The sequence below is a fragment of the Megascapheus bottae genome, chromosome 6 (assembly GCF_031878675.1).
Source record: "Megascapheus bottae isolate mThoBot1 chromosome 6, mThoBot2.hap1, whole genome shotgun sequence".
Classification (NCBI taxonomy): Eukaryota; Metazoa; Chordata; class Mammalia; order Rodentia; family Geomyidae; genus Megascapheus; species Megascapheus bottae.
The window spans coordinates 81,013,521-81,032,110 of record NC_143514.1 but is presented as its reverse complement, the minus strand read 5'-3'; the positions used below and the strand labels follow the sequence as shown (position 1 = coordinate 81,032,110).

At 54.3% G+C, this 18,590-nt stretch overlaps 1 protein-coding gene across 1 annotated transcript in view; it reads left to right on the top strand.

The window, feature by feature from the left end:
* The window catches only part of Espn (espin), a 30,438-nt gene that overhangs the window by 2,620 nt on the left and 9,228 nt on the right, over positions 1–18,590 (top strand). The window contains exons 2-7 of the mRNA XM_090335945.1: positions 877–1,070; positions 11,144–11,330; positions 11,408–11,590; positions 12,073–12,204; positions 15,244–15,445; positions 16,515–16,771. Coding sequence (XP_090192071.1) covers positions 877–1,070; positions 11,144–11,330; positions 11,408–11,590; positions 12,073–12,204; positions 15,244–15,445; positions 16,515–16,771 — 1,155 coding nt within the window. The remainder of the gene's footprint in view (positions 1–876; positions 1,071–11,143; positions 11,331–11,407; positions 11,591–12,072; positions 12,205–15,243; positions 15,446–16,514; positions 16,772–18,590) is intronic.

The window sequence follows — 18,590 nt, the reverse complement described above, 5'->3', positions numbered from 1 at the left end:
CATTGCCTTATCCCTCCTCCCTCCAGTACCCAGGAATTTCCTCCTCCACACAATAAGGACACAACTTGTTCCTGAGACTGGGTACAGGGGGGACTTCATGATAGCCGCCAGTGAGGGCTGCCTGTTCCTGCACTGGGTTATTGGAAGTGCACTGTGATACAGCCCTCTGGGAAGGGAGGATGAGGAGGTACAAGGATTGGAGGCAGAGTCTTCCCTAATCCTGATACTAGCCTAGGGCGGGGCAGGCTCCCACGCTTCCTGGCTCTGCTAAGTCCAGATGCACTAGCTCGTCAGGTGTCTTCAGGCTGTGGCCCTGGGCCTAGTGTAGGGGTCCTTACTAAGTTACAGGATACTAGGTCCAGGTATCTCCTCAGTCATGCCTAGAAGACTGCACCATGTTGCTGCTATGTATGGACTGAGGGCCAAAAAATCAAAAGAAAAACTGGGTGCAATTGGCTGACGCCTGTAATCCTAACTATTCAGGAGGCTCATATCTGAGGATCGCAGTTCAAAGCCAGCCCAGGCACAAAAGGATCTGAGACTCTTATCTCCAATTAACCACTAAAAAACCAGAAATGGTGCTGTGGCTCAATGATTGGGTGGTAGCCTTGAGCTGAAGAGCTCAGGGACAACACCCAGGCCCAGAGTTCAAGCCCTGTGACACACACACACACTCAAAAGATAGAAGCAAGATTTGAAATCCTGGGATCAGCTTGATTCCTCAAAGCCTCACTGAGCAAAGCCTAGCCATTCCTTCCAGAGAAGGCAGAGAGGACAGAGCTGTCCTCTGCTCCAAGAGAGAAGAGGCTGGCATAGGTCTGATCCAGTGCTGAACCAGTTCAGGCTGTAGAGCTTTAACCATCTTTCTTCTCACAGGACAAAGACAATTCTGGTGCCACAGTACTGCATCTGGCTGCCCGCTTTGGCCACCCAGAGGTGGTGAACTGGCTACTGCGACATGGCGGCGGGGACCCTGCCATGACCACCGACACCGGTGCCCTGCCTATCCACTATGCTGCCGCCAAAGGAGACTTCCCTTCCCTGAGGCTTATTGTGGAACACTACCCTGAGTAAGGAGCCCTTCTCTTGATGTGTGGTGCTGGGTCTAACCTAGAGCCCTGCTCATTAGGCTCACTTGAGCTCTGCCTCTCAGCTGGGATTGAACTCAGGCCCTCATGCCTGCTAGCCAGATGCTCTACCACTTGAACTATGTTCCCAGTCACCATTGACCCCCCCCCCACTCCCGCTCTCTCTCCTTCTTTCTTGCCAGTCCTGGGGCTCTAACTCAGGGCTTGGGGCACTGTCCCTGAGCTTTTGCTCAAGACTAGCACTCTATCACTGGAGCCACAGCACCTCTTTCTGACTTTTTCTGTGTATGAGGTACTGAGGAATTGAACCCAGGGCTTCATGCATACTAGGCAAGCACTCTACCATTAAGCCACATTCCTACTCTTAACAGAGCCCCTGGGAGTGGTGGCCAGGACTCTGGGGAACACTTGGAGACTGCCATGGTTGTCGAGTATTCCAGGATCATGGCTGATCCAGTGGCCATCCAGGCCCATGCCCAAGACAGCTCCTGCCAGAGATGGAATTTCTCTTCTCTTGGAAGCTCTTTTGGGTTGGCTGCTCACTCCAGGCTCTTGCCAGAATCCCTGGCATTAATGCATCTGGGCTTAGGAATCTGCAAACGTAAGCCAAGGGCACTTGCTCCCCTCGAAGGAACCTGCCAGCCTCTAGCAAGCAGGTGGTTCCCTCCAGCTCTGCTCTGTGATTACTTGAAAATCACGGCTTAATGGTGTGGCAGGCACAGGAGCTCCCCTAGACCCTTGCCCAGTCCAGCAGGTGGAGGAGGGGCAGCATCAGTTATCAAGGAAGGCAGGGAGAGCTGTCCTCCCACAGCTGTGGGTTCCAGAGCTGTGGCCCCACTCTCCCGAGAGCCACTTCCGTTTCTGTGCTCCTGGGGCACTCTCATAACCACGGAAGGCACACGTGCACATCACAGGGCCCTGTCCTCAACAGCTGCCCTGAGAAGGCAGCCTAGCAGGTAGGGATGGGTGCTCCCCAGGAGGGTGGGCTCACCAAACAGCAGTCCCAGAAGGATTTCAGTCCTAGTCCAGTCCCAATCCTCTGCGGGGAGAAGGGGACTTGGGGTTCTTAGGGAAAGCACTCAGCTCTTGTCTGAGGACATGGGGTGCCAGTGGCCACCAGGGACTTGAGCCAGATGGAGGCTCTAGCCAGTGACCTTTGTCGATCTCAGGAGGAGAGCAGCTTGGAGGTAACAGAGTGTCACCTATCACGAGTCCATTCCTGAGGATGCTTTGGCCACCAGGCAGCAGGCTGGAGCTGGATGCCTCACGGACCGAGGCACTTGATGTGAATACAGAACAGCCCTAAAGTCCATTGGGCTGGGCTGCAGTGGTCTCCTCGGCTCAGGACGGGCAGGCTAAGCCTGGTTCTGCCCTCCTGGCTGAACTTCTCTGTCTGGGGGACAGCCGGATGTTCACCAAATGTGTAGTTCTCTTCACAGCCCTTTGAAGGCTACTGAGGTATAATTTATCTATGTACAGACATGAGCGGCATTAGGGCATGTCAGAGTCAGTGGGATTTAGAATAGGAGGGTCTCAGAGACCCTGGAGGGTGGGGTTGGAGCTGGTACCGTGAGCAGCTGTGGGAAGTTTGGCTCAGACTCCTATTAAACCCTCTGATGGGGTCCTGGAAGATGTGATTGTGACATCTCATCAAATCCAGTGGCTGTGTTTCTGACGAGCCCGTCCCACCCCCTAATTCCAAGAAGAGGACACTGAGTTCTTCTCATGCACAAAAATGCTCCTGGCCTGCCAGGTTGCCCAGCACCCAGCATGCCCAGAGGCCCATCTGAGGATGGGACCAGAGAAGCCCAGCAGTAGGAGGGCTCTGAGCCTGTTCCTGAGAATCTGAGGCCTAGGATAAACCTGGAACCCACAACAGACTGGGGATCCTGAGCCTTGGGAAGACAGCCTGTATTGTGGACCCCCAAGCTTCAAAGCTCCCTTCCCCACCCAGGCCTGCCAAGTTTTGGGTGTAGTTGAGTTCTAGTGCCAACTCTGGGACCAGATGGTCTGAACGATGAGCTGCCAGGCCTCTAAGAGTCACCATGAATCTCCAAGAAGTGGGCAGAGGCTTGGACTATGGTCTCTGCAGCAGCAGCTGATAAGGAAGTTCCTTTGTGTAGTTGCCAGGCTGGGCTCCATCAGAAGGGAATGTCAGGGAATTGTGGGAGAAGGTCTACCCACTTCGCCTTGGGGGTGGAGACTCTTGCTGTCCAGGGCTGAAGGTAACAGAGCTGGGAGGCCAGAGGGCAGGACCTGGACTGCCTCAGGCCACAAGGTCCAGTCAAAAGGTACAGGCTGCAGGGTTTGGAGCCTGTGGCTTCTTGCTCTCCTGAGCCTCCGGGGGCCTACTGTGAAGTCCTGTGAATTATTCATGAGGCCTCAGCTCTCTCCCTGGTCGCTGTTGAGGGAGAAGGGCACCCCTGCCTACCAGTGGGAAACTCGATCCCATCCAGGGAGGCTGTGAGCGATCATGGCGGTAACAGACAGCAGAGGAGCTGGAGGGCTAGACCGCCTCAGGGGAGAACTCGCTAATACCAGGACTATGCATGCCTAGCGGGTTACACAGGGCTGGGGGATGCAGGAACACCCTGTTCTGTTCTCCCCATCTCTAATATCCCAGTTCACTGGACTAGATCTTCCTAGCAAAAGACTGACCAGTGACCTTGGGGGGTGGGGAAATCTACCCAGGAGGACCTCTGCCTCTAAACACATTACACAAAGCTGTGGTCATGGGCTTGTAGAGGCTGGGTGGGGTTTCCCCTAGATTTTAAGTCAGAGAGAAGCGGGGGGGGGGGGGGGGGGGGCTGGCCCTCCTAGGCAGAAACACTAGTAGTGGCTGGTGGCAGGGAATGAGGGCTCTGGATTCCCAGCTAGGACTAAGGGGGAACTAGGAGCCTCCCAGCACCTCTTAGAAGAATCCTCAGGTCCAGATACTTCCTCATCTTGCTCTGCCTCTGTGATGTCTGTTGCTGGCTGCTCTGGGATCTCACCCGCTGGACAAGAGCCTGGGTTCCACTGCGATTTGGGGAGTGGGGGATCTGAGCTAGCTAGATGATCAGCTGATCTTTTTTTTTTTTTTTTTTGCCAGTCCTGGGCTGGGGCCTGAGCACTGTCCTTGGGCTTTCTCAAGGATAGAGCTCTACCACTTGAGCCTCACTTCCAGCTTTTTTCTATGTATGTGGTACTGAGGAATCGAACCCGGGTCTTTGTGCATGCTAGGCAAGCACTCTACCACTAGGCCAAACTCCCGGCCCTCAGCTGGTCATTTTTTTTTTTTGTCAGTTGTGGGGCTTGGACTCAGGGCCTGGGAACGATCCCTGAGCTTTTTTGCTCAAGGTTAACACTCTACTACTTTGAGCCACAGCTGCTTCACTTCCGTGGCTAGCTGGAGGTTAAGAGACTCTTGTACTATACTGTTCTGTCTGGCTTTGAACCATGATCCTTGAGTAAAAGAGCCAAGAGAAAGCACCCAAGCACCCTGAGTTCAGCCCCTAGTACCAACACACACACACACACACACACACACACACACACACACACACACACACACACACCTTGCAAGTCTTGGTCTGTCCACAGGCTCCTAACACAGGAACAGGGCGGGTCACCTCATTACAGTAGCCTAAGGACCCTTCCTTCTGGCTCTGAAGCCCTCACTTCCAATTGTCCTTTCTCTCTAGTCTACTCTAAGGCTTTTCCCTGGCCAGTGTGCTACCCCTTCAACAGGCCATACTCTCTGGCTTTGCACTGGCCATTCCCTTCTCTGCGCCAGCCCCGAGCCTGTTCAGACTGAAAGCTGCCCCCCACAACAAACACTCCAATGTGGCCTGTTTTCCCCCATCATTTTTATTATGAGCAGGCATTGCATTCTATTCATTTCTGTCTTCTTAATGTCCGTCCCTCTGACTAATGAGGCTAGAGACTTTAATCTTCCTAGCTGTGTATGCTCAGTGCCTGATATGCATTGAACCTTTGTTTGTTGAATGAATGAGGAGTCTGGGAAAAAAAAGAAAAAGAGGAGAAAAAAACCTACTGTCTGGTTGGGTTCTGCTTATAACTCACTGCTTGTGGGCTTAGGTGAAACCCCTTTTCTCTGCCTCCCTGTTCCCCCAGGAGACTGTCCAGCATGCAGTAGACATGAATGAGTGAATGTATGAATGAATGAATGAGGTAAAGGAACAAGATAACTCAGACGTGACGAGTGTTATATAAAGACTGTGTTTTCTATAAAGACTGTGTGTTGGTGGCTCCCTCCTGTAATTCTAGCTACTCAGGAGGTTGAGATCTGAGGATTGAGGTTCAAAGCCAGCCTCGGCACAAAAGTTCATGAGGCTCTCATCTCCAGTTAACCACCAGAAAACCAGAAGTGGTGCTGTGGCTTAAGGGGTAGAACGGCAGCCTTGAGCTGAAGAGCTCAGTGAGGGATCAGAGAAAACCTCTCTGAAGAGCATAGTGTGGGCTCATGAGAAAAAAGTTATCAGCCACACAGAGTTCTACTGCAAGAGCATGGCCATAGAACAGGCAAGTCAGCCTGGTGTCAGGGCCCCACACCTGGAATCCTAGCTACTCAAGAGCTGAGATCTGAGGATTGTGGTTCAAAACCAGCCCAGGCACTAAAGTCCATGAGACTCTTATCTCCAATTAACCACCAGAAAACCAGAAGTGGTGCTATGGCTTAAGTGGTAGAGTGGTAACCTTGAACTTAAGAGCTCAGGGACAGCACCCAGGTCCAGAGTTCAAGCCCCACAACTGACAAATGCACAGGCCCCGAGTTCAAGTCCTGCAACTGACAGAAAACAAGAACAGGTTAAAATCAAGTTTGGGGCAATAGAAGGCCAGAAGTAAGTTTGGGAAGGTTGTAGGCAGTCTGGAAATACCCTGGGCTTGCTAATAGATTGGGGATATCAGCAGATTGTTTTTGAAATGTTCCTCAAAGCAGGTCTATATTTATTTTTTTCCTGGTCCAAGCTTTCTGTGTGTGTGTGTGTGTGTGTGTGTGTGTGTGTGTGTGTGTGTGTGTGTGTTCAAGCTCTAGGGGTAGAGCTTGAACTCTGCGCCTTCTGTGTATTCTGTCTGCTTTGGCTTTTTTGCTAAAGGCTGGTATGCTATCATTGGAGGCTCAGCTCTACTTCTGACTTTTTGGTGGTTAACTGGAGGTAAGTCTTACAGACTTTCCTGCTGTGGCTGGCTTCAAACAGTAATCCTCCAATCTTGGCCTCCAGAGTAGCTAGGATTCCAGGTGAGAGCTCCAGCACAGGCCAGTCTTTTATCCTGAGCACATGAGTGTTCTAGTGGACGCTTTGTGGGTCCCAGACGCCTCCCTCAGGGAAGAGGCCACTGGCCTTCAGTGAGGGCAGCCTGAAATGTTGCTTTGTGGCGGAGTCTGATTCTGCAGGTGGGTGGACGGCACTCTCTGTCCTCCACCGCAGCACTAACAGTGAGCTGGCACATATTTGGACAGAGACTTCCAACAACCCTTCCACATTTCTTTTGTGCAATCAGTGGGTGACTTGCTTGGTAGTTACAATTTATCCATAACATCTTTTTTCCCAAGAGGAAGAAAGAAACACACCCAATTGACCTGCTCATTATCAGAGAAGTCACAATCTATGGGAATGGCTTAAGTCTGGGGTCTTCAAAGTCTCCAGAGTTTGGGATCAAGGTGAATTGTTGTACTTAGCATGTATAACCCCTCAGACTCAATCGCCAACACGGCAAAAGGAAAAAAAAAAGTGTATAAAGGCAGGTGCTGGTGGCTCAGGCCTATAATCTTAGCTATTTAGAGGTTTGAGACCTAGAGGACAACAGTTAAAACACAGCCGTGGTAGAAAAATCTTTTAGACTCCATCTCCAAAATAACCAGCAAAAATCAGGGCTAGAAGTAAGGCTCAAATGGTAGAGTATCAGCTGATCAAGCAAGTGGAGGCACTGGAAGTTCAAATGCCAGCATCACACACACACACACACACACACACACACACACACACACACACACACACACACACAAAGGGAAGTTAGCATGGTGTCTTTTACTAACATGACAGAGATGTGAGTGTGTTTGAGGCAAATAACTTTGGAGAAGCTTGCTGTGTGCACAAATGAACCCGAAAGTCAAAGGAGTGGGGCTTGGTGTCACGACACGGATAAGGAGGCTCATCAGTCAGGTGAGGGTGACCAGACAGCTAGAGGTAGGGAGGAACCACAGCTTTGAGGCCTGTGGATGGGTGGGGTGTGGGACCGGCACATGGCAGGACTGAAGAAGCCAGGCCCCCCTCACCTTCCCACCCTCAACTTCCTGCTTGTCAGCTCAGAGAGGCTGAATATTGATGCCCGTTTGCCCTGGGAGGAAAGTGAGGCTGGGCCATAAGGAACTTCCGTGCTGCAGCTCGGTGCCTGTGACTCACGTTGTAATCCTGGATGCTCAGAAGGGTGAGATCTGAGGATCAAGGTTTGAAGCCAGCCCAGGCAGGGAAATCTATGTGATTCTTATCTCCAGTCAACCACCAAAAAGCCAGACATGGAGCTGTGGCCAAGAGGTAGAGTGCCAGTCTTGAACAAAAAACAGCACCCAGGCCCTGGGTTCAAGCCCAGGGACCGATTCGTACGTGTACACAAACACACACACACACACACACACACACTCACACACATACACACATATACACACACACATACACACATACACACACATACACACACACGCACACACATACACACATATACACACACACACATACACACACACACACACACACACACACACTAGACTATTAGAGAACTGTGTTCATGTGTATTATACCTTGGAATGATGATGAGAGTTCCATTTTGGGGGGAGGGGGCGGATCATGGGGCTTGAACTTGGCCTGGGCGCTGTCCCTGAGCTCTTCACCTCAAGACTACCACCCTACCTTTGAGCCAAGCCCCACTTCTCATTTTCTAGAGGTTACTTTGAGATAAGAGTCTCAGGTCCTTTTGTGCCTGGGCTGGCTTTGAACTTTGATCCTCAGGTCTCAGCCTCCTGAGTAGCTAGGATTACAGCGTGAGCCACCGCACCTGGCGAGAGTTTCATTTTGTTCCTTATATTTGACCACATTTTCTCCAGTGAGTGACAGGGAGCCCATCTTTCCTCCTGCCTCCAAGTCAAATGAGAAGAAGACAAGCTTTCCACCCCTGCTGCTCATTGCAGCCTGGTGTTTCCCAGGAAGGGGGCTCCACTTGTAAAATGGGGATCATGAGTGCAAAGGCTTGACACTCTAGTCATAATGGGAAGCTCTCCTTGAATGACAGCTGGGTGTGGTCACCTGAGCGCTGGGATAGTGCTGCTTTTCAGGCTGGCTGGGGACCTGGGAGGAGGGAAAGGCTCAACAGGTGCCCTGGGCACTCCCAGAGATGCCAGTGGGCCCTCGAACTGGTCCCCTCTAGCTTCTATCCCCAGGACCCCAGGACTCACTCACTGTACCTTGGTTACGGGGTAAATAATTCAGGCCACAGTGTCGGTCATGAAATATTTAGCAGGCTTCTCCTGACTCACCACACAGGGGCAGTGCTGGCCCAGGCCTGGAGGCTAGGGCAGCGGGCCAGCCAGCCTCTGAGCAGCAGGTGGCTGGGTGTTCTGTCTACAGATCCACCCACTCCACCTTTTTTGTTGTGCTGAGGACTTAACAGGGCTTTGCATAGGCCAGGCAAACACCAGGCAAACTCACAAACTCTGCCACTGCCACTCCAGACACTCAGCCCAGGCCTCTCTCTGTCTCTGTCTGTCTTTCTGTGTCTCTGTCTCTGTCTGTCTTTCTGTGTCTCTGTCTCTGTCTCTGTCTCTGTCTCTCTCTCTCTCTCTCTCTCTCTCTCTCTCTCTCTCTCTCCCTCTCTCCCTCTCTCCCTCTCTCCCTCTCTCCCTCTCTCCCTCTCTCCCTCTCTGTCTCTCTCTCTGCTGCTGTATTGGGGCTTGAATTCAGAGCCTAGGTCTTGTCCCTTAGCTTTGTCACTCAAGGCTGGCGCTCTTCTTGAGTCACAGCTCCACTTGCAGCATTTTCTTAGTTAACTGACTCACACCTGTAATCCTAGCAACTCAAGAGGCTGAGATCTGAGGATTGAGATTCCAAGCCAGCCTAGGCAAGACAGTCTTGCTAGGATTACAGGTGTGAGTCACTGGTGCCCCAGCTCCCAGTCTGAGCTTCACATGAGTGAGATACTGAAAGACAGCCAGGCTTGGTGTTTGCCACCTTTAAACTTGCAGAGCACCAGACTGAGCAAATGGCAGCCCTGGCTTGTGGGAGACGACTGTCCACCTAAGGAGAAGGGAGAGGCCAGAGATTGAGTAGGCACCTAGTGGGGATACAGATGGACTTTCATCAGGACAGGGGGAGGTCCCCTGAGAAGACTCTGTGTGGGGGACAAAGGAAAGCATGCCTGGGCAGGTTGGAGGAAGTCTTAACTGGTAGAATACCACCGGGAGGGTGCACGAATAGGCAGATGAAAGCCAAGTTGTAGCAGACAGATGGGCAGTTGGACTTTGAGCTTGGGGGCGGGGTGGGGTGATGAGTAGCGTGGGTGTGGTAGTAGGAAAGGCAGCTGGGGTGAGGATGTGACTTGAGTTCCTGGGCACTGAGGATGCACTTGGAGAGGTGGGCAGCTCCTGGGACCAGGGCTAGATTGGGGTTCTACCTTGTGTTCCACTGTGGTAATGGCAGGCCAGGCCGTCCACACCAATCAGCCGAATGGCCAGGACAGCTTTGAGGTTCCCCCTGGTAGCCTCCTATCCAAGAGGCTGGTGCTCTGCTTCCCAGTTAGGGCCTTTCCATGATCTAGGTACAAGGAGAGAGAACAGGCTGCATGGGAAAACACCATGCTCGAGGCCCAGGTCCACCTGCCCCTGCCCGGCTCCTGCCCTTTCCTACTCTTCCTACTGCAAGGCAGCTTCTGTTTCCCACGTGTGTCTCCTTGTCACTAGCCTTATTTGCTCCACTATGGAGTGGGCCTAAAGCAGAGTCTGTGTGTTGATACCACAGTGCCCAGGGAAGTGCTCCGTGCATGAGTTCACTTGATAAGGCTGCTGGAATAACAAGAAAAATAGGGCCGAGAGCGTAGCCTAGTGGAAGAATGCTCTCCTAGCATGTAGGAAGCCCTGGGTTCCATTCCTCAGTACCACATACTCAGAAAAGGCTGGAAGTGCTGCTGTGGCTCAAGTGGCAGAGTGCTAGCCTTGAGCAAAAAGTGTCCAAGGACAGTGCCCAGGCCCTGAGTTCAAGCCCCAGAACTGGCAAAAAAAGAAAAACAATAAAACTCAAAATGTCCAGTTAACCTTGTCATGCCATAAGTATGTGTCAGGCAATACTGGGCATATACTGAAACCTTACTTGATGTACATCTGAAATTCAGAATTAAGCCAGTTGACTCTGGCTGTAATCCTAATTACTCAGGAAGCTGATATTTGAGGATCAAAGCCCACACAGGCAAGGAAGTCTGTGACCTGTATCCCCAATTAACCACCAAAAAGCTTGAAGTAAGGCCGGGAGTCACCACCTAGTGATAGAGAGCTTGCCTAGCATGCACGAAGACCTGGGTTCAATTCCTCTGCACCACATACATAGAAAAAGCCAGAAGTGGTGCTGTGGCTCCAATGGTAGAGCTCCAGCCTTGAGCAAAAAGTGTCCAAAGACAATGCCCAGGCCCTGAGTTCAAGCCCCAGAACTGGCAATAAACAAACAAAAAGCCCGAAGAAGAGCTGTGGCTCAAGTGGTAGAGCATCAGCTTTGGTGGTGGGGGGAAGCCAAGGGTCAGTGTCTAGTCCCTGAGTTCAAGCCCCAGTACAGGACATGTGCACACACACACACACACACACACACACACACACACACACACACAGGCAGCAGCAGCAGCAGCAGGACAGGAGCAGCGGGGTGCCCTGAGAGGGTAGCATAGAACTGAACCCAGAGGGATTCAAGGAAGGCCAGTGACAAGAATGTCTCTGGACTCCTGGAATTGACACAAAGGTGGCTTCAGGGAGGGAGGTGAGCATCTAAGGCTGTCATGATGGTGTTGCATATTCCCAGCGGAGTGAATGCCCAAACCAAGAATGGTGCCACACCCCTGTACCTGGCGTGCCAGGAGGGCCACCTGGAGGTGACACAGTACCTGGTGCAGGAGTGCGGGGCCGACCCGCACCTGAGTGCCTACGACGGCATGACCCCTCTGCACGCCGCGGCGCAGATGGGACACTGCCCCGTCATCGTGTGGCTGGTGAGTTGGGGGTCAGTGTAGCCCCGGAGGGGGCGGGGCCTGGCCGGAGCCCCTTTCCCACGCCCTTTCCTCCCTAGGTGAGCTGCACCGACGTGAGCCTGTCGGAGCAGGACAAAGATGGAGCCACCGCCATGCACTTCGCAGCCAGCCGCGGCCACGCCAAAGTGCTCAGCTGGCTCCTGCTGCACGGCGGCGAGATCTCCACTGACCTGTGGGGCGGGACCCCTCTGCACGATGCAGCGGAGAATGGGGAGCTGGAGGTCAGGGCTCCCCCAGACGGAGGGGCCCTATGGGTGGGGACACAAGAGAGGAGTCCAAGGGGCGGGGCCCGAGGCAAGGGGGCGGGGCGCAAGGAAGGGACCTATGGACAGTGAGGCCTGGGGGCGGGGCCCGAGGTGGGGGCGGGGCCCGAGGTGGGGCGGGGCGTAAGGAAGGAAGGAACCTATGGACAGTGAGGCCTGGGGGCGGGGCCTGGTGTGGGGGCGGGGTATAAAGAAGGAAGGAACCTATGGACAGTGAGGCCTGGGGACGGGGCCTGAGGTGGGGGCGGGGCGTAGGAAAGAAGGGACCTATGGACAGTGAGGCCTGGGGGCGGGGCCTGCGGGGCGGGCCCGAGCTGGGGGCGGGGCCTAGGGAGGGCCACGGGCGCCCACTGCCCGCGCTGCCCACTGCTGCTTTCGGGGTAGTTCTGCGGGAGCACGGGGACCCTGCTCACTAGGGGCCCCGCTGCATGCCCTGGTAGTGCTGCCAGATATTAGTGGTGAATGGCGCAGAACTGGACGTCCGCGACCGTGACGGGTACACAGCTGCAGACCTGTCGGATTACAATGGCCACAGCCACTGCACCCGCTACCTGCGCACCGTGGAGAACATGGTATGACTCTGGGCAGGCCCGCTGTGTTGTCAGGTCTCATCCCACCCAAGAAGAAGACAGGTTGAGAAACGTCAGCCCCCTCACCCGAGGGGACACCCGCGCCCCGGCCACTTCCCAGCAGGAGCCGAACTCGGTCCAGAAGTTTCTGCTTGAGCTGGCTTTGAACCCTGATCTTCAGATCTCAGTTTCCTGAGTAGCTATGTCAGAGGCCTGAGCCTCTGTCCTCTGACATAACTCTGAGTTTCAGGGAAGCGGAGCCAGGATGACCAGAGTGTTCCTGATAAGACATAAGGCTGGGAGAAGTTGAGAGACACAGGCTGTGGGATCAAGCCCAACTCCTCCACCTGCCCACATGTATTGGCAGACTTAATGACCACCACCACCCTGTGAGGCAGGGGGTCCTAGCATCACTGTTTCACAGATGGGTAAACTAAGTCTCTGGGCTACCCAAAACCACATGGACAGGATATGGTAAAACTTAGCAGTCCGGCCAGACTAGGAATGTACACACACACGCACACACACACACACATCTGAATCTAGATCAAGAGTGCTAGCTAGCCAATTGGCTCATGCCTATAATCCTAGCTACTCAGGAGGCCGAGATCTGAGGATCATGGTTCAAAGCCCAGCCCATGCAATTAAGACCATAAGACTCTTATCTCCAATTAACCACCAGAAAATCACAAGTGGCTCTGTGCTCCAGTGGTAGAGCGATAGCCTTAAGCTGAGGAGCTCAGGGAGAGCGTCCACACCCAGAGTTTATGCCCTACTACCAACTAAATTTTTTTTAAATTTGTAATAAGATCTTGATAAGTTGTCCTGAGCTTATAACCCTTCAGCCTCATCCTGCCAAATAGCCAGGACCACAGTTGTGCATCATGGTGCTCCTGGAACCCTCTTTTAACCACTACACTGCACCTGGCTTACTTCATAGCTGGAAACTTATATGATTCTTGTAACTTACTTTCATGGACATACAGCCATTAAGGGACTCACTGGGCCTTGAGTTCAGGTATTCAGATGTGCATGCATCTGAATCCAGGGCTCTACCCTACCTGGCACAATACCTGCTTTAGGTAGTGGAGGGAAGAGAGAATGGACCTTATAGCCACCCACAGGGAGATTCTGGCCAGCTTCAAGGCATAGCCTGACCATGAGGCATGCTTCTAAATGAGGCCTGGTGGAGAGCAGGCAGATAGCCTCTGGTTCTAGCCAACACATGAGATGACTCTAATTCTGGGGTCTGCAAGTCCTGAGGGTCAGAGACTGCAGACAGCCTGAAGGATGAACCTCTTTCCCTAAGGTTTTTCCCAAGAATGTTAGTAACCCACAGGTAGTAAGCACCCAGTCACTGATATAATCCACTACGTGTTATAAAGACTCCTCATTACTCCAAAGATGGATTCCTTCCAGCTTGGGGAATCTGTCAGTGTTGTGGCTGCATAGGGTACCATCAGAGCCCAGGACCTTCCAGCACCTTCTGGGAGCCTTCCAGGCTGCCTCTGCTGGCAATTGTGCAGTACACCATATGTATGACTGACAGATGCCAGTTCCAGGCATGTCCTCAGCTCATCCTTACAGTAAAGGTGGTGGTAGTGTGGCATCTACTGAGTACCAAGGACAGAACTAACTTGTCATTTTTTTTTTTGCCAGTCCTGGGCTTGAGCTCAGGGCCTGAGCACTGTCCTTGGACTTTCTCAAGGTTAGAGCTCTACCACTTGAGCCTCAGCACCATTTCTGGCTTTTTTTTCTATGTATGTGGTACCGAGGAATCGAACCCGGGTCTTCGTGCATGGTAGGCAAACACTCTACCACTAGGCCAAACTCCCGGCCCCCTAACTTGTCATTTTTTTTGCACTCATGGGGCAAGTAGCCATGCTATTCAGTCACAGAGAGGCCATGTGTTGAAGGTCACACAGCTAAGTAAGTGGGGAAGAAGAAATTGGAAGCTCTTGTCCCAGACTGCAGTGCCTGTGGCCCAGTCTCTGTCACCTGTCGCCCACAGAGGCCAGGGCTGGCTGCCCTTGGTGCAGTAGTATTGGCCAAGAAAAGAGCATCTTCAGTGTGTCCCTGTGTCATGTGCTGAGGATCCCCTGGACTCATGGAGTAGGCAGTAGGGCTGACTAGGTGGGGTGGTCAGAAGCCCCTCACCCAAGCACGTCCTAGCTGCAGCAGTGACAGATCCAAGCCACCAAGGATGCTGGCCCAGAAAAGGCAAACACTCCCGAAGAGCCCCTAATTACAGGGCCAATGAGCGTGGCTGCCGAGCCGTTACCTGGTGCCAGGCTGCCTCCCTCTCCCGAGGGGCCTGTGACACTTCTCAGGCAGGGAGGGGTATGGGGCAGGGAGGAGTCAGTCTGGGCAGGAGGCAGCCGAGCAAGCAGGCTCACCGGCAACAGGGACAACATGGGTAATGTAAGCAGAGCCCCTGCCCTAGCCTGCTCCCAGTCAGGAGGGGTCAGGCCTGTGGGTCAGAGGCATGGTGGGAGGGAGGGGGGCAGGCTAGACAGCCTGACTGGGGGGCTGCGTATCATAGTTCAGCTAGACCATCAAGCCACACCCTTTCCCTAGGGACCAGAAGACAATGGGGCCAGTGTGGGAAATGGCAGATTAAGCAGAGAGACAGGGGGCTTTCAACTAGGCAATAGGGGATGAGTCTTCCTGGCCTTTCCCCCTAACCCCTCTGCAGCCCTTGAGCCTCCTACCCATAGAAACCCAGGAGCAGAGGCTTTTTGCCTACTGATAAGGATGAAGAGCCTGATATCTAGCAGTTCTCACTTAGGGGTACAGCCTAGACCCCCTTTCTCAACCTAACTGAACAGGGAGGGCTCTGAGATAGACGTTTCCTGAGAATTCGGGTTCTATTGCTGGATTGCTGGGCTCAAGGCTTCGTCTGAGAAGATGCTGCAGCTCCCTAATAGAAAAAGGATGTGAGAGCTGAGCTTACCCAGTGAGGGTCTAGGCAGGGCCTTTGTCAGGAAGTGCTGGTCTGTGGGCTGCCGGGTGGCCCTCACCACTCCTCTGAACTCCCCTCAGAGCGTGGAGCACCGTGTGCTATCCCGGGATCCATCCACAGAGCTGGAGGCAAGGCAGCCTGACTCTGGCATGTCCTCACCCAATACCACCATGTCCGTCCAGCCAACAAACTTCGATCTCAGTTCACCTACCAGCACACTCTCCAACTATGATTCCTGCTCCTCCAGCCACTCCAGCATCAAGGACCGGCGTCCTCCACGAGGTGAGCGGGCCAGATGAGAAGAGAGGAAGGACCTAGTCCACCACGCCTTCCTTCCTGAATCCCTGTCCTTACGACTCACTCCCTTAAACACGGGGAGGGGGCTTGAGCATGCACATACATACATGTACATTCTACAGACATGTATATTATTCTAATGAACTCTCTGCTCCCTTAAAACCCATGTACACCCTGAGCAGCATTCATTGTTCTCCCCTAGCCACATGTAGTAGTGAACACTTCCACGTGTGCACACATAGCATGCTCAGGACTGCACAGGCACACAGACTTGTGCCAGTTTATGCACACATCTAACTGCACAGGCATTAAGCCTATTTTCATGCTACAGACATTCTCACACACCCCATGTCCACAGACTGGTGCATGCACATTCACTTATAAGGAGAACAGTGCACAAATGTGACAGATTAAAACACACCAATGTACAAACGTTCCGAAACCAACAGACCTGTGTACATACAGTGACCACACCCTGAGCCTAGGTGTCCATCCTCCTGCAATGCTCACTTGATGCCGCCAGGTGGCGGGCCTGTAGAGAGCTGGCAGAGAGCATTGCCAAAGTTGGGTGTGCCCATACAGACTCCTGCCACCTGCTCTGCTAGATCTGCCCTGAAGGGCCGCCCCCACTCTGTTGTACTCAGCATACACTGAACACATCATCTTCCTGCAATAAATATAGAGCTATCCAGCACTGATAGAGGCCATAGCAGGCCTTACTAAGCACTGGTAGGATAAGGGGAATTCTCAGTTCTGGGGGACTGCCTGACTTCAAATGTCTACACTTTTTCCTTTGGTGCTGGTCCTGGGGTTTGAACTCTAGCCATTGGAGCTGTCCCTGAGCTTTTTATGCTCAAGACCAGTGCTTTCTACATAATCCTCAGTGCCAGTTCTGGCTTTTTGGTGGCTAACTAAAGATGAAAGTCTCACAAACTTTCCTGTCTGGACTGGCTCTGAACCATGATCCTTAGATCTCAGCCTCCTGAATAGCTATGAGCCATCAGTGCCTGGTTCTGCAAACTCCTAAACCCAGTCTTCCCTTCTGCTTCCCCAGGACTTCCAGGCGCAAGGGCTGCAGACATACAGAGCTACATGGATCTACTGAACCCTGAGCTGGGCCTGTCACAGGGCAAGAAACTACCATTTCCACCCATGTCCTCTCAGCTGCCTCCAACTGTGGGCTCCGAGATGCCCCCACCACCACCAGGCTACCCAGCTCCCAAGCCCCCTGGTGGGGTCCTGGCAGCCGACATCTACATGCAGACCAAGAACAAGCTCCGCCATGTGGAGAAGGACACCTTAAAGAAAGAGGTAGTGAGCCTGCTTCCCGGCTGTGGGACTATGCTGATTGGGGGGGGGGGGCACTTGTCTGGCTGAATCCTAGTCACAGGTGGGGGTCCCTGGGCCCAGGGCATGCTCCAGGAGTTGAAAGTCCTGGTCCCAGATCTATTAAGGCTCAGGGCTGCACCCTGAGTTCAAGGGGCTAAGACGAAGCCACTGCCTGCAGTTGGGAGCTGTGCTGCCTGTTGAGTGGCAGGACTGTCATGGAATTGACAGGATGGATTTGGACTGAATGTGCAAATATGCACATGCCTGCAGCCTTAGGCTCAGGAGCAAGTGTCCTCCAGATAGATGCCACGGGCAAGGCTTGATGGTGAGTGGTAGGGTGAGAGAGAGGAACAAATGCTACCAGGACCCAACACCCACTGACCAGGACAGCAGACTGAGGAGAGGCTGAGGCCACTCCCGCTTGGCACCTGAGCTCTGGTGGGTGGAGAAATCGTTGAGGATGTGGGTGCCCTGCCAGAGAAGCAAGAATGAAGGGCACAAGCCAGGAGTGCAGGTGATTTGTGGGGCCCAGGAAGGCCCAGGTTCTGCCTGCAGAGCACTGGGGATGTGAGAGGGGTGGACAGCTCCCAGAGTCCCTGATGGGGGATCCAGACAGGGTCCTGAGTACTGGCCAAAGGGACAGGCCTGGGAACAACCTGAGACCACAGTTATGGGCTGGTGGACCCTCTGGCTCCCAGTGCCTCAGACCTGGCAGTTCTCTCCAGCCCAGGGAGGCCCGGCCAGGGTGGAGCTCAGTCTTATTTGCACAGGTGAGCCAGGTCACAGGACCACTGGGTGGAGGAGGCATGGGAGGGAGACTCGACTCACAACCTCTTCCTGCCATCCCATAGCAGATTGATTCCCTTTTCATCTCTGCACGGCATGGGGAGGGCTGGCTGGGCTGCAGGGGCCTGGGACCTGCCCACTTTCCGTGCCTGGCTCCTGGGCCCCGCCCAAAGCCATGGGAGAGGCCCCACAGCCAGCACACACCCCAGAGCCCAAACACCCAGATTCTGTGATCCCCGGGCGTCCCTTAGGAGTGCGTGCGTGCGGGGCAGCAGGCGCCATCCACAAAGGGCCCTTTGTGTGCCTGCTGTGGCCCCGGGAGCGCGGATGCCCGAACCGTGGGAGGAAGCAGGGTCGTGGGGCCTGAGCCTCCGGGGCCCGCAGGGGTTCTGAGGGGGGCATCTGCCCCAGAAAACGAATCCAGCGTGTCGCGTTTCCTGCAACGTGAGCCTGGTCAGCAGGGCGTGGAGGGGGGTCCGAGGCCACCGCGGGGACGCGGGGACCGAGGAGCGGCGCCCGGAGCAGCCCCCTGCCTGGCCCTTCTGCCCCGGGCCGTCCCTCCCCACGCGCTGGGCTTAGCGGGAGGCAGCCGCGATGGGGCGGCCGCGGCTCTGTCACCCGAGCCCTCCTTGCCGCCCCTGAAACTCGAGGCTTGGGCGCGGGTGTGGTGTCGCCTTACACGGATGGCAGCGATGGTTTCCAGATGCGGGAGGGGAATGGCGGGGGCGCGACCCGGAACCCGGGGGTGGGGACAGAGATGCGCGTCTGCGCGGCTGCCCTGCGCGAGGTCAGGTCCCGTCCGTTCTCCAAGAACAAATGGGGGGGCTGGGGGGCCGCGGACCCGGCGCGGGGGGCGGGGCCACACCTGGCGCGTGGGGCAGGCGCAGCCGGGCCGCCAGGTGTGTCGGAGCTCGACTGGGGGTGGGGGCTCCGCCCGGGATTGGCGGGCGGCGGGTGATGTCAGGCCGGCGGAGCTCAGAGGCCGGCGGTAACCGGAGAAGGGGGATCTGGTAAC